This window comes from Ruditapes philippinarum, unplaced genomic scaffold (genome assembly GCF_026571515.1).
Source record: "Ruditapes philippinarum isolate M1 unplaced genomic scaffold, ASM2657151v2 ctg7450_1_1_1_1, whole genome shotgun sequence".
Taxonomy (NCBI): Eukaryota; Metazoa; Mollusca; class Bivalvia; order Venerida; family Veneridae; genus Ruditapes; species Ruditapes philippinarum.
The window spans coordinates 25,386-41,997 of record NW_026855393.1 but is presented as its reverse complement, the minus strand read 5'-3'; the positions used below and the strand labels follow the sequence as shown (position 1 = coordinate 41,997).

The window sequence follows — 16,612 nt, the reverse complement described above, 5'->3', positions numbered from 1 at the left end:
CTTTCACATAATACATCAACTAATACTGCAGCCTCGAATCTGCCAATAACAAAAACAAATACATAGACAACAAATTCTTTTACCATATACGCTGTAGATTTTTGACATCATTTCATCATAGTATAAATCTTTCCTTAGGGTCAGTTGTGGACCAGTTTACACAATTCTTCTGGACAATCAAATAAGTTAATAGAAAGATTACATTTGTTTCCTGTACCTTACTATCAACATATACACATGCATTACGACAGACAAGATCATTCAAAAGAACCACGAATTACGAGCGAAAGTCATTACGTCACCAATATATCCTTTAACTTCAATCTAAACTTTGTTCACGGTGAACCTGGCAACCCGTTCGTGAAAGACTGTTTGTTAAAGTGATCACATCCGATACGAACTGGGCCATCACGATGAGCTTGCATAATTGCTATACAAAACCTGCTGCAACTTCGTTGGGCAATTTGACATTTTACATTCAAAATAATAGGCAAATGTTTCTAGCATTTCATTTCTATTTCTTGTTCACTGATGTTTAGAAACCTATGAAAAATTTAAATTTTAATTGAATTATTTGTGCATTTTACCTATGAAGTGTCGATTGTAAATTAAAAACAAAACAACAAGAAACCCACCCAAAAAACAAACAAACAAAAACTAGAGCATAATGTCAGTTTTCGTTCAAATTACGTTTCTAGATCCATTTTATGGCTTAGAGGCTTGTATTTAACATTATTGTTTTTATCTTGTAAAGAAATAAAAGAATATTCTCTTAATAATATATCATTTGAAAGCATTCATTGGCTTACATAAAACACGAAATTCTCCTTCATCCGTGATATTTTCTTTACTTGTTGCGAGGTCAACACCAATACAAGCATTATTTTGCGAACGCCGCACGAGACCAGGTTTACATTTGAAGCTTCGATTACACAACTACCACAAAGATATAAAAATCGCATGTGATGCTACATACTGTGGATAGGGATGAGTTTTCAAACAGCACCCAGACAAGCCATCCAGTCATAAAAAGACGTAAATCTGTTGAATGACAGAACATACCAATGATTTAAATTTAAGAAATTCTCGATCATCTTCATACATGTTATATCCTTTTTGTATCATAGTTTGGGGACTTTTCTGTTGAAAATGTGTCAGAGTTAAATCGTATACATATACATGCACAGTGCGTTAACTGCAGAGCATGCCCATTGATTGGTTCATTTTGTCTGGGGTTTACATATTGTGACGACGGGGAAAGGGAAAGCGATGGAAATATCATTTTCAGATGCTCGTTCATTGGTTCCTTTTTTCAGGGGTTTCATATTTTGACATCACGGACGTGTTTTTATTTTAGACTATGATAACATCAAAACACTCGGCAATCTGATTTATACTCAAGTTTGTCGTTCTCTTTATATTTCTCATCTGTTTAAAAGTATTTTTTGGAACAACGATAATGGCTTTATTGTTGTCATGAGAAAGTGTTATGTACGAATTCATTGAATTACTATGAAAATACTTACTTTTTAATCTTGATTTATTTGGCATTAAAAATAAACAATAAAATCCTGACATAAAAAAAACAACAACAAAAAAGAAACAACAACAACAAACAATTTCAAAGATGAAAATTTTTCAATACTTCAGTAATATACATAAATTAGGTAAATATAAAACACTTTTAGATTCTTAATGAACAAATACTAGAGTTGCAATTTTGTAGAAGTTGTTGTCGTTTTAAATTAAATCAAAATGAGTTATTTATGGTGCAAATCTTAAAAAGGAAAATATTATATTGATGTGAATGCAAATATCGTTTAGTAATTCAGTTATTTTATCAAACAAGTGGTTCTTTATGTAGGTAGTACAAAAACGTAATTTAATAAACTACAACACATTGACCTTGGCTATGGTAGTGTTATCAACTGTATTCAGTTTTTTATGCAAATTAAAGCGTTCTTCTCTTTGCCTTTTATCGAATCGATACAATGCACATTTATTAACGAATTAATCATTTTCGTTGCTATGGAACGGGAAATATCTATTTTCTTAATTTTTTATGTAAAAATAATAGATTATTAGAACAGTTTTGTTTCTATCCCACTTGAATAGGATTATTATTACACGGGTATATACTTTTACAACTTTCGGTTTATAGCCTATATTTATCAAGTATTTGTGTTTTTTTTATCATTTGCAATTGTCCACTTATCACTTGTTGCATAAACAAGACCTTCGGCTGCTACCTTACATACATATTTCAACTGGCGAGAAGAATGTTTTAATTTACAAGTAATTGCTAGATATACCCCGAAAAAATGCTAAATCCGTAATCGTTTATGAAATGCATTTAAATTTATCATGATTGCATACTGGTATAAGCACTAGGCGAAATTTAACATACCAAAGCTCATATACCGTATTGATTTAGTTATATGCTTAATAAGTCGTTGGATAAAAGCTAACTAATAACCAATAATAAATGAATACATGTAAAATCTTGTTGACAAAATATTAACATTAAATTATGATTCGAGTATTTGAACCTATAATCTATTCATCTATCTATCATTGACAAAATATTTTTTCCAGATTCAGCAAAAATTTCCTTGCGATTTATTACAACTACGTGGCATGACAATAATACAAGATAGGATTCTTCCTCGTTGGCCGCACGTGTAGTTTTTTATTTTTTATTTTTAAAGTAACATTGTAAGATTAGCAAATGCAATAATAAAACGTGCAGGTGATAAATAACCCCCTTATCTCTTTGCAATATTAAGCAAGGAATAACAAACGTTAAGCGATAAATTTTTTATCAGACGGTCGTTTATATATTAACGTTGATTTATTAACCAAAGTCTTATCGAAGGTTTTCGATTAAGGTGTTCATGACTTGGACTTTTTATTTAAAACATGTCTCTCTAATTATTTGTTGTGCATTCAGAACACAATAAATACGAAAGGCAATAAGAAAAAAGGAATAAAACTGACAAATAAATAAAGGGTATGTTAATCTTATTCTAGTTTATTGCTTTGATTTGAACAAGAATAATGTCCTTTAGGATCACTGTCGCATATTATACTTGTGTTTTATATTCGAAATACTTGTTGAAAATTAGTTTGTCATTTAAAATGAGTTTAATTGAATGATGTAATATTTCGAGGAGTTATGAATGACTGTTAAAAAGATTGTAAATTTCTTAAACGTTTGCCTATAACACACTGTTTGAGAAATACACACACACATGAACGAACGCACGCACACACAAGCGCACGCATGTACACACACACGCGTGCAAGCAATCATTGTTTGAAAACCAGGACTACTCTGTGACTTTTGTTCGTTGAGTTCGGCGTGATACATTTTAAGGTTCTAAACAATCTGTAACAAACATTTTTTGTCAGAATATGTACGTCATAGCAAATTCATTTTCAAGTGAGCTATTTTCTAAACTAAACTGCTGCAAGTGTCAAGAACTATTGAAAATTCAATAAATCATTACTTTTATACCACTTTGGAGATCGGTTTATAGTATGAACAAATATTGAAAGGCATAAATCATATCTGCACATACAAGAATTTAAAACTGCAAGTTGTTTATCTTTTTACGGACACACCTAACGTTAACAAGATAAGCAGTTCATTTTTAGCATTGTATGTACGTTGATATATTAGCTGAAGTATTCAAAGAACATCAGTTTAGCATAAACAACTGTTCTTTTTTAAAGGGCATAATTTAGTTAAGTTAAACCTTCATTTCCTGGAAGAGTACGTTTTATAATTTGTACTTAATAATACGTTTTTAGATTGATTCTTCTAATATAAGACAAATAGCTTTCGCCACTCACATTTTGTTTTACCACTCGATGAAACTATTTGAGCATATCGGCGACTAACAATTCATTAAAATTAAACTAAACAACCAAAATATCACCATCAATTCAGAAATGAAATTGTTACATATAATATCATTCACTCTTTTAGCTTTTCAGTTCCTCAGCTAATTTGACTTTTTCACCTTGTTGTAGGTCAAGGTCACTTTTTTTTGATATCCACTCTCATTGCCCTAAGCGTACCCGTATCAATTTAAAAACCTTAAGATCCACATGCACAACGTGATATATAAAATGCTTTTTGAATTCTTAATTTCACAAATTCATTCCTGTCTTTTATTCAAAATTAATAGTATGTACAATCACAGATAGTTTTTAATTGTTTTACACCACTGCGTGGGACAGACGAAAAATTATTAGTCGAGATAAACAAAGGATTATGGTGTGAAAATAACTGTTTGGGCTGAAATTGTACTTCGAGACACTGAAAATATCGAAATTAAAGAAAATATATATAAATAATTTATAAAAACCTAACATAGCATAACATAAAGTATTATATCACATAATAACATATAACATAATATAATATAATATTTATTATTTAACTTTTATATTTAATACCCCTGCAATCTAATTTGGCACGCTTGTGTATGGTTCAAATTATATCCATGGTGACCCACTATTTCTGAAAAAATCACGTGTTAATGACGAGTTTCTGCAACTTTCAAAACATCAAAATCACATTTTAAACGTCAACATTGATGTTAAAGATAATAATCAGAGTATTCTTTGGCAATATATGATGTAAAACTTAAAGTTGCTAACACAACACTTGCCTAACTACCCTCTGTGATAAGGATTTAAGACTTTTAGTTTCAAATTGTAGGACGTAACTTCGAATCTTAATGAAACATTTTAATGTTTTTATTATTATCATATTTTGTAAAACTTGACTACTATGTTTTTGTGCATTCTAATTATCCATTTTACTACTGTACAAATTGAAATTATTAAATATTAAATAAGGATCTACATATCAAAGTTATGATTTTTTTTAAAGAAAAGACACAATAAGATAAAGAAATGGTTCATCCACTAATGGTGCACATCATAAACAGATAATTAAAGAAATCTGAAAAGTAATTGTTTGTTGAGGATTCGAACTTGCAACTTCGGGATTGCTATGCTATCATACTTAAGACTAGGCCATCCGGACGTTTATATAACATAAAGTATCATGAACATTCCTATTAATAAAATCGATTAGTAAATCGTAGTAAATTACGGAAACTCACGAAAAGGTTTACGAAAATTAATAAGTCTCAGGTCAATTCTGTTCATAGTTCATATACGTACATTCTAAAGCCTCAGTTTCTTGCATCATTCACACGGTATCCGCTGTCCCTCTCGAGTCACTTTTTTCGCGAGTCTTGTGTCGACAATTTGGTGTTATCTTAACCAGTTGTCGAAAATGTACATTGCATAAACATGTCTTTTTCTACAAAAAATTTCTTTTTTCAGTTACGAAATTGCAAAAATGAGGTATTCAGTGTTATTTTTTGGTAAGTTTCCGAAAAAAGTCACCAAAAGATAATTAATTTTTAAAATAATATGAAGCGTAAATATGCTTAATTTTTAATAAAATTTGAAGGTTGAAATTATTTTTATTCAATGTTGATTTGATATTGTATTTATCTACAGAGTTAGTTTTATTTTTGCATGCGGAAAATATAATTATTCATAACGAAAACGTGTGATACCACGTCAAATTGTAGTAAATTTGATATGGAAATTTAAGTAATAATATATATTAATTTAAGGATAAAAGCTTACGCTGTTTTTATAAACAGTATATAAGTATATAAACACAAGTAAAATTATTCAAGATATAAATATTGGTCAATCCAATTATTTCAGTACTAGAAGAATTCGATATTACCCACGTTTTCTACATATGACTTTAATAACCAGTAAATGAAATTGTGATATAATACATTTCTATTTTTTTGTTGCTGTTTTTTGTACGTGGTTAATTACGAATACATCATCTTACAAAATATTTTTGTCGATTCTATAGTACTGGTAAATGGAATAATAAGAGATTCAGCAATAACATCTACAAAAACAGCTACAACAACAGAGCCATTGACAACAAGATCATCAACAACAACAGAAACAACAGCAGCAACAGCAGCAACAGCAGCACCAGCAGCACCAGAATCAGCTTCAACATCAGCGCTTACTTCAACAAAAACGACAACAAAAACAACTACCACATCACCATCAACAACAACAACACAGTCATCATCTACTGTATCCGAACAAACTGTAGAAACAACAGAAACAGCTACAACAACACAAGAGGTAACAACAACACCAAAATCAACCACAAAAACATCAGGGACTATGACGGAAACAACAACAACACTAGCAAAGACAACATTAACAACAGAAGACCCAACTACAACAACAACAAACAAAAGTTCGACTAAACCTGTCTCAACCACCAATCAAACCGTAACTGAATCAACAACACTACAGCCAAATACAACAGCATCAAATTTAAGTACCGTAATAGTAACAACAACGGAAACAGGCCAATCAGGATCACATTCAACAGTAACTGTTTTCAATGAAACAACTACGACTGAAATAAATACAACAGATTCAAGAGATACGACAATAAGTTCATCGGACTCATCAACTTCGATAGCAACTTCAACAAAACAGCCAGACACGACCACTAAATATCCTGGTGAAACGAAATATTTAAGTGAGTAATTGTTTCCTATTTGACTGCTGTGCTATTAAAATGTTTTTTTGAGAATTCCGCCATTGCTTTAATTGATGTACTTCTTAGGAGCAATGACGGAAACAATAAATTTATTAATTATTTTTTTTTACTATAAAGTAAATAATTAAGTGTTTTATTATGCCCTTGTTATTGTATCTAGTATCCTAGATCGAAGTTCTGTTTTATGTAATTACAAACATTTTAAATCGTGTCTTAGATACGAAAATTATCTTGACATTTTACCACGTAAATTTAGAATGTATTTTTGTCGATTAAGACTATCTGTTCATCCTCTCAAAATACAAACAGGAAGGTTTGCCACTAATAACATTCCTCGTGAACAAAGATACTGTCAGTGCTGTAATGTTTTGGTATAGAGGATGAGTATCATTTCATATGTGTGTGTTCAAGTTTTGTAGATTTACGTAAAAATATATAAAGTTACTATTATAAACAGACCATCTATGTTTAAATTTACTGAATTATTGTGTATTAAAAATAAAAAAATATTAATAAATGTTTGCAAATATATCAAAGAAGCTTTAAAGCTAAGAAATACAATTTTGAACTCTCAATTGTAGTTTATCCTCTCATGAATTTGGTGCTTGTAATTGTTATGTTTATATTTACTATAATGACTCGCCATACATATATTTATGTGATTATGTTGTATATATTATTCAATTCATGTTAACAAGACGATGTACTTTGTATAAGTCTAGAAAATAAATTTTTTGTTCTGTTCTGTTATTGGGCTGAAGAGTGTCATATTAATATGACAGTCTAAAGCCCAATAACATGACCATTATGAAAACACTTAATTATTGACAATTATATTAATTAACTACACATTACCAAAAAAGTTACCTACTTCATGAATAAAAAATAACTAATGTGAAATTCCATTGTTGTGAGGTATTGTAAATAAGATTCTTGTTTTAAAAATGTCTCGGAAACCTAAATTGCAGCAATTCAAAATGGCGACTTTTTTAATGACAAAAACAGATTCATAATAGCTGAGCTGGAGAGCCAATCACAATTCGCTAATCTCATATTGACCGAGTTTTCTCATACTTTATGCATAAAAGTCTTGTTTTATGTTAATAATGTCGTGGCGAACTTCATATTAGCCTTACATTTATAGTGAAAAGTGCCTAATATTGAAAAGTTAATTAATGATTATTCCTAAAATTAACTCAGTTCAATCATATTGTCAACAATACCTTCCGACAAAATACATGTGTAATTTTTTTTTGAATTCTGAATAAAACCATATTATTATCATTCTTTATTACAGACGTTCCATTGTTGACTAATACACTTTAATTACATTTTCAGGTTCTCTGAGAATTAACATTGACTTGCAAATCAGCTTATCAAACGCAACATATAATGAGTCATTAAAAGATAAATCGTCAGACATATACAAAGCCTACAAACGTTCTTTCAGGACTAAGGTAAGCTATCTCTATATGCATTCGCAATCTAAACCACTTATCTTTTAAATTGGATTTTTGATTTGGATTCAATATGTAAATGTTAAATAACTTTATCGTAAACATTGTAGATTAACCATGCAAATGCATTGACAAGGTTTATTTGTATTGAATTGTACAATATGCAAATGATGAATATTTGTCATATGAACATGTACTTGTGTTGAAAACCTTTATATGTTTCAATGTTCCGTATCGATATTTTGAAAAAAAAAGTACAATGTGCCTCCATAATTTCTTAATCTTATTATAAGAGAATATTTCAATACATTTCAGCTGTATGAGACATATGAAGATATATCAGGTTTTAACCATGTAATTATAAATAATTTCAGGTATGACTTTTTCATTTGATAATGTTTACAACTAAGATTTTTTGAGATCTTTAAATGCTTCACTATTTTCAAATCGAAATGCCATTCTACTTAAAGGAAGTTACATGGATATTAAATGGATAAAGATTTTAAATATTATGCATGCACGAGTTTATTTTAAATGAATTTGTTTTTGTCCAACAATCGTTGTTAAATAGAGCAAAATTATAAATAAATTTTAGTGAAAGATTGTTTTTTTGCAAAGTGCAGAAAAGGACAGCAGTAACTTACAAAATGGATGTTTTGATATATATAGAATGATGAAATCACAGTAAGCACATTCTGCATTTTTCTGCATTGACGTAATGAAAGTTTTGTTTTCATTTTAAGAAAGTCTCGTTGTAAACTAAACTGTTTTTGCGTTTGTTTGTTTTTTATTGTTGTTTTTGTTTGTGTATTTTTTAGTAATGGAAGTGTCGTTTGTAATTACACTGTTGTAGTAAATGCTGACTCAAATATAACTGTCATTGGTGACAAAATAGCAAATGCAACTTTGAACTTGACGACCTCAAGTTTGAACATAGACAACGAAGTCTTCGAAATATATGTAAATGAATCGATTGTTAATGCCAGCATTAAAAAAAGGTAAAGGGAAGGAAAACCCAGTTATTAAATTTTTTTAAATCTAAAAATTTTAAAAAAAAAAAGGGCCCATAGCAAAAGCACATATTTTTTATAGGGATTTTTTGGTTTGAAAATTTTTCCTATTTACAAAATGTAAACCAATGATAACACATATAAATTTTTAAATATTTTTTATCAAATTCTTTAACTGGGGAAAATCAAAAAATTTTTTACTTTTCCCACATTTGTGGAAAAAATTTTTAAAAAACCCCTTTTAAAATTTAAAAAAAAACCCAAGCGACGAAAAAAGGGTTTAAACGGTTTGAAAAAAGAATGGTCAGGCGGGTTTTCTGCATAAAAATTTAAAAAATTTTCCCCCTTTTCAGGGGGGAAAACGTTTTAAAATAAATTTTGCCTGGTTTATCTGGGGAAACTACAAAACTTTTTCCCAACCCGGTACATTCTTTTTTAACGGGAGAAAAGGGAAAACATATTCTTTCCTTTTCAGGAAAATGTAAATAAATTTTTTTGGGCCCCCCAAAAACCCAAAAATTTTTAAGTTTTGCTAAAGAAGTGTAAAAAAGTAAAATGAAATGGGGGGAAAAAAATTTTTTTTTTTTGAAAACTTGTGTTTTTTTTCCCGGCCCCTCGCAAAAAAAATTCGTGCCATTCCGCAGTAAATCATGCGTCTTATTAAAAATCATGTAAGATTCTGCTGCCTTGCAGCCGAATAATAGAAGATTATTTTAGATTATTGTTTTCGTATAGATAAAAACATTTGTTAACATTAATTTATTTCGCACTTATATTCAATTCACGAAGAAGTTGCACATGTACTATTGAATGTCTCTGATATTTAAGATGCATGCTACCAGAAAAATTTAAAAAAACTTTTTAAATTTATAAGGGTACAAGATATTTTTAGAATTTTTAAAAAAGTTTTGAAAATTAAAATAATTTTTTACATGATTTAGGACCAAATTTATTTTAATTTGCAGTATTTTTTACTGCATGCCCTCGCAATAACGCTATTTTTGCATAAAATTTTACCCAAATCTTGTTATTTACTTGGATTAAACGTGTGGTTTGCAATAATTAAATTACGTTATTAATTCGTTTGTTATACCGGTATGTAAATTAGTTTTTTGTTCGTTTGCAATATGTAAATAACTTTTTTTTACTTGAAAATTAGCTTAATACACATGAAAATGCTATATAAATCGTAGCTGAACACAACATTATGCAGCTATGGTTTTGTGATTACTAAACGAAGTCAGGTTTAACTTGATCTTTAAACATAAAAAACAGTTGTAAAAAAAATTTATCCCTTTTCTTTATAATAAAAAATTTATGATTTAAAAATGTGTATGACTTTTGTTTTTCTTTTTTCTTCTTTTTTCTACTTAAATGGGGTTTGTTTTTAAAAGGGCAATTTTTTTTTCCGCATAAAAATGTTTTTTTAATAATACTAAATTTTTATTTTCAAAATTAAAAACTTTTTTATTTTGTACTTTGAAACACTGGAGCAAACGATATATTATAGATATATTCCCCTTTGGGGATGTGTTTTTCTGTAAAAATTGACAGTTATAAAGAAATTTTAAAGGGACAAAGGCTTTTTGAAAATTTTGATTAAACAGAGCATGGGGAAACTTTTCAAAGATTGTTCCCCGGGGTCCTCCCGGCAAAATCCGTTGAACTCAAAAAATGCAAACTTTTGGGAAAAATGTATGCCAAAACCCGGGGGTTTCCCGTTTTTTAAATGATCCCCAAAAAGAAGTCCTATGGATTTGCAAGTAAGTAACAACACAGGCAATTTTTATTCGATCATTAAACCCTCAATTTTTTTGAAAACAAATTGGGGCTTTGGGATTTTATCCTTATTCGTTTTTTTAAATTTTTGAATAAATCATCAAAAAGTTGAAATTTAATTTAAAATTTAATTTATTAAAAATTAAAATTTTTAAACCCTTTACAATTTAAATTTTTTTTAATTTTAAGAATAATTTTTTTGATGGTTAAAGCTTAAATTTATCAAAATTTAAATCGTTTTTTGATGGCCCCCACACAAAGGGCTTTTTTGTTTTTTCAAGAGTAACAAATTATTTTTTTAATTTAAACGTTGGTGTTTCTAGAATTTTTTTTTCCCCAAAATTAATCAAGACAAGGTATTTTTTTTTCATTAAACTTTTCTTTTTACCAAATGTCTTATTTTATAATCGTCCTGATTTAAACATTTCTATTTAAACAAAAGTTCCAATTATGTTTTCTGTTTTAAACAGTTTTTTTCAAAGGGTTTTTTTTTTAAAATATGATTTTCTCAAATTTAAAATTTGTCAATATTTTAAATTCCAAAAGCATTATTTTAAAGATATTTTCCCGATTTTAACCCTTTTTATGTTAATAAAAGGGGGGTTTAAATTTTAAATTTATTTTCTATAAATTTTAAAATCAAATTTTTTCCAAAATTTAAAAAAAGAATGGGATGTTAAAATTTAAATGATTAAAGTAACGTGGGACAAAAATTTTTCAGTTTCACATTTACATTTTTTATTTGATGTTTGAAAAAATTTTTTTATTTTTTCATAAATTTTTATATATATACTTTTTTTTTTCGTGTGGTATACACACCAAGTAAAAATATTTAATCAAAAAAACAATCAGGGTCTTTAGGGAAGTTTGGGCGTCTTTAATTTTTTCATAGATTTTTTAAACTTCGTCCTTTTTTTTTTCGTCGTTTTATATTAGTCTTCGTCAATTTTTATCTACGACTATTTTCCCATCAATCGTTTTTTTGAAAAAATGTTATAAAAAGGGGCCCCTTTCTCCATTGTTTTTGGGGTTTTTAAAGAAGAATTGTAATTTTTAGAATTATAACCTAAAGAATGGAAAAACTTTGCTGACAATACAAAATAATATAGCATAATTGCTTTTTTTAAGTGTATAAATAAGAATGCTTAAGATGACTTTTAAGAAAAAAGGAATCTTTTAAGATTTATTATCAATGTTTGCTTAGAGAAGCATATTTGGTTTAAAAATATTTATTTTAGCTGATCAAAAATTTTAACATTTAAATTTTTAATATTTTCAGATGCACAAAGGATAACGATTTCATATATTATGGTCCCCAGCTGCATACAAAAGGGAGAATTTGCCTTACATAAAAACGACATCATTGGTTTTCTGTGGATGTGGGCGGGGGGGTTTTTGGTCATTCTTCTGGGGGTGATTATTGTTCTTTAATGAAGAAAACAAAGGGAAGGGAAAAAAAAGGTAACGTTTTTGTACTTTCAATAAGTTTTTCACAACACCCTTAAATTGAGGTCTAAAAGGGCCATGTTAACTCCGTATGCAAAAAAAAAAAATTCCATTTTCTTTCACAAAAATCTCTGTATTAAAATTTAAAATATCTTTTAAAATTTTAATTTGGGTTTGGGCTAGATGATGAAATTTTACAAAAAACACTTCAAAAAATTTAAGACAGTAACGAGTATATTTGTTTGACAGGTACTGAAGTTAGAGTTGCTTGATTCGATGCATTGTATAACTAATGAAAATTCAAATGGTTTCCCTGTCATTTAATTTGGAGGACTTGTTGAGGTATGGTAAGTTCAAACTTGCTTGTATGGAAAAAAAATTCAAATATTGAATTGAAGTAAAAACATTACATTAGAAACATAAAACATTTTCTTTTGTATAATTTTTTTTACAGTGATCAAAGAATTGGACTTGTCAAGGGAGGTAGCACACATAGAAGACAATCCGGTTACACAGACTGAAGTGAGTCTAAATTCTTTCAAATGGTTTCCAAAACCGCTTTGAACCTCGTGGCCAAGCCTAATCCGGTATGAGACCAGAAATGCCAGAAAACTGAAATTTTCTTCATGGACGCGCTCAAATGATTATTTTACAAAGATAGTAACGGGCGAGGAGGTTTAATATTCCCTTTTTTTCCTATTCAGCAAGTGTTTATTATTCTTAATGAAATGTTTCCATTGATATAGTGGAAGGAAAAAGCGCAGAATGAAAACTGCATAATGGGATATTCATTTAAACTTTGATTTGTTTTAACAAATATCGCCTAAATTAGAGTCATCAAGCTCGTCTTCGAGTTATTTGCCCTTCAACTTAACATTTTGGGTTGAAAGGTCTAAATTTCCAAGGAAAGATAAATTTGAAATCAACAAAAGTCTGACTTACTGTTTTTTACTATTGCATATATTTTAGCATTTAATTCTTTCCCAAAAATAAAAAATTTTAAATTGAATTTAATTACTCCTTTTGTTTATTTTAAAATAATTCAGTATTATTTCTCATTTTAAAAAAGGCAGTTTTTTTTTCTGTACCATCGAAATATGTTTTGGTTACAAAAAAAAAACAAAGAACACGAAAAACCAATTTTTGAAATTTTGCACACTCTGTAAGGAAATTGAAAAAATATAAAGCAGAAAAACTCTGGACTTGCCCTTTGCTTTTGGTTACTTAAAAAAAATCAAGAATTTAAAATTTTTCAGGGACCTTTGCCCAACAACCCAAATATGTTTAAGCACTTAAAAAGTTCCCTACGTTTAAATGTTTCGCCAAATTTTATTGTATCATTTTTTTTATAATCAACCTTTACCAAAATGGTAAAAGAAAAATAACCCTTGGTTTTTTTTGAGGGTCTTTAAACAATAATATTGCTTCTTTTCTAACTAATGAAACTTATATGATATGATAACTGAGATCAATATAATTTGGTTATTTTTATAGGCATCCTCACTTTAAAAGCAAAGTGAAAAATGAAAATTAAATGTTCGGCGTTTTCAAATCATTGTTTGATGTCCAAAAAACATGCAAGGTGTTGCATTTATTTCGTGACCGTTGCGCTTTTTTTCGATCCTAAGTCAAGTTTTTGTTCATTTGATATTAGTCAGTCAATGTCCATACAAATTTCATATCATTCCTACAGATACATTTTGTATCATGTTTTATTCATTTACAGACCTATATATACCCGTCTCCTACCTACATACACCCAATATCAGCGTCTGGACACAGAGACAGTACTAAATCTGGACAATCTATGTATGACTACATTGATACAGAATCGAGGGTAAGTTATTAAAAAGTGAAAGAAAAACACAGTCATACAAGTTATAAAGGTTTTTTTTTTTTAATCATACTTCACAAATGTTTGGATTATCTCGGTACATCTTTCCCTACGCCGATTAACATACTTTGTCTATTTCATGTTGGAATTCAGGAAAAAATTAAAATGTTTTGAAGCATATCACAATCATATAACATTATTAATCAGGTCTTTAAAAATAAAGTTTTCTTAAATAATATAGATAAATTTGAATCTGTTAGGAAAATAAAGATTTTAGTCATTTAGCTATGGGAAACGGGACTTTAATTTCAGATTAATGTTTTTATTTAACTAACTAACAATATCTCCTTTTTCAGTTTGAGATTCAACGTCCAAGAATTCGTTCTTTGGCCATTCAGTGCATTTTGAATAATATGCAATAGAGCTACAAAATGTTCTTTAGATGACTTTTTACACATCACGATACAGACTACGATTTTAATCACTGATAATATAAGACATCGCAAAATCAACGTTCTTCATTATTAAATCATCACAACAAATCACAAGGCTGCAGTAGCTTGGGTGTGTCTGGGTGCTGCATCCTTGCCTTATAGATCTTTGTTCTCGTTTCTTATTTGACAATAAAAACAACGTTCAGTAAAGTTGAAGAGAAATGTAATTCAATGTACAAATAACAATCTGATAATACAATTTTTTTTAACTTCGCACTTAGAAAAGTTGAAATTGAATGTAGATTTAAACATGAAACAATATGGTTAGTTTTTGATGTTTTCGTGTTCGGGATGACTCTGCGATGGATATGTGGGAGGGAGATGTGTTAATCAGATTATTTTAGTGTAAACCCTTCTTTATATTTTGTTTGCTTAACAAATGAATGCAATATCTTATATAGTCATAGATATTATTTTCAAAAGCTATCTTAATTTTTCTTTTTTTATTAATTTTTGAACTTTTCTATTTTCCAAAATTGATGCATAAACTATTGTGTTGTTTTGTTTTTAAAGCATGCGAGGCTTGCTTTATTAATTTTTGTTCAAAAGCACAAAACTACACAACATCATTTAGCAAAGGTATCAATACAATTATACATAAATTAAAGAAAACGTCATTTCATTTTTTATTTCTATTTTCATTACATTTTCATATCAATATGTACAAAAATCAACTTTCTCCCCCCAAAATAATTGAATTTAGATATTTTTGTTGATTATCGTAAATTAAGAACATTCAATCATCATTTTAACAATACTACGAATTGTAATCGAAGATGATCAACAGAGGCCAACAATTAAAAAAAAAATAATTTTTTTTGGATTGTACCAGTGCTGCTTAAAGCAATCATCATGCTATACTTGTTTGTTTAATTTTGTAGATGTGTTTTCGACATGATATAATCTAGACAGATTTGTTTTTGCCATATTATTATTAAGCCAGATTTGTTTGTTTTTTTTGCAACAATATTATCCAGAAAATTTGATATAATGATAGTACTCATAGAATGTTTTAAAAATCATGCTGAAACTTGGCATCCAATTAGTTAATGATATTCCCTTTCTTGCCGACATTAATTATTATTATGATAGTCTTTATAATCACAAATTAAAAAGAAAGACATTTTAATTGTTAATTCGCTTCAAATTTTTGAGAGTTTTCAGGACATAACCCATTTTATATGCATTCAATGCGTATTGATGTTTTAAAGAGCGGCAAATGTTTGAAAAATTGAAAAAAAGATATATATATATATATATAAATGTTTGCATTGCATAAGAATGTTTATAGTACCTATTGTGATTAAAAGAACATCTTAAACTTTATCAACAACTTATTTACTGTCCTTTTTATCTAAGGTTACTATCCAATATCTTTTTTTATTTAATTTTGTTAATTTGTCATTATTTTCATGTATATACAATGTAGTCAGTTAAGCTTTATTTTTGCCGTTATGAATGGTGAAAAATATACCATCATCATTATTACCTTGTTATGGTGTTATGAGTTTGTTTTATTCCATAGTTAGTATATTTGTTTCTGTTCTTAGAATAAAGACAATAGAATTAAAAATGTATTCTGTTAAATTGCAAAAGGAAAACGAAAACATATATAATTTGTGTTTCAAAATATATTTAATTGAGGAATACGTACAACTACTCGTATATTAACAAACATGAGGTTTACTTCTGTATCCACTTAACATTTGCGTATTACAATGAATAATGAAACGATGCGTTATTTATTTATCAAAGTTTTCTACATTGCAATGAACACTTATCAAGTAAAAGTTATGTAATAAGTATTTCATGAGTTTTTTTAATGATTATTGACATTAGTTCGATCATTTGTAAGACGATGCACCATGTTTATGCTTTCATAAGCTTTAGACAATCTTTTGTTTATAAGGTATATTTCATGTTCATAGACAATTGCCATACAATTTCAAAAATTA

The 16,612-nt window shown here is 28.6% G+C and overlaps 1 protein-coding gene across 1 annotated transcript; it reads left to right on the top strand.

Annotated features, from left to right (window-relative positions):
• Positions 1-2,767: 2,767 nt before the first annotated feature.
• On the top strand, positions 2,768-14,571 carry LOC132743156 (uncharacterized). The gene is made up of 8 exons (XM_060731683.1): positions 2,768-3,010; positions 5,365-5,405; positions 5,921-6,616; positions 7,976-8,094; positions 8,410-8,468; positions 8,913-9,092; positions 14,056-14,166; positions 14,520-14,571. The coding sequence occupies exons 2-8, from the start codon at positions 5,381-5,383 to the stop codon at positions 14,569-14,571; spliced, it is 1,242 nt and encodes a 413-aa protein (XP_060587666.1). The 5' UTR covers positions 2,768-3,010; positions 5,365-5,380.
• Positions 14,572-16,612: the final 2,041 nt, after the last annotated feature.

Excerpts from the sequence above, each read along its gene's own strand:
- LOC132743156 (XM_060731683.1), top strand. The coding sequence starts at position 5,381 with ATGAGGTATTCAGTGTTATTTTTTG. Across the intron at positions 9,093-14,055 it reads AATGCCAGCATTAAAAAAAG|ACCTATATATACCCGTCTCC; the intron begins GTAAAGGGAAGG and ends ATTCATTTACAG. Across the intron at positions 14,167-14,519 it reads ACATTGATACAGAATCGAGG|TTTGAGATTCAACGTCCAAG; the intron begins GTAAGTTATTAA and ends CTCCTTTTTCAG.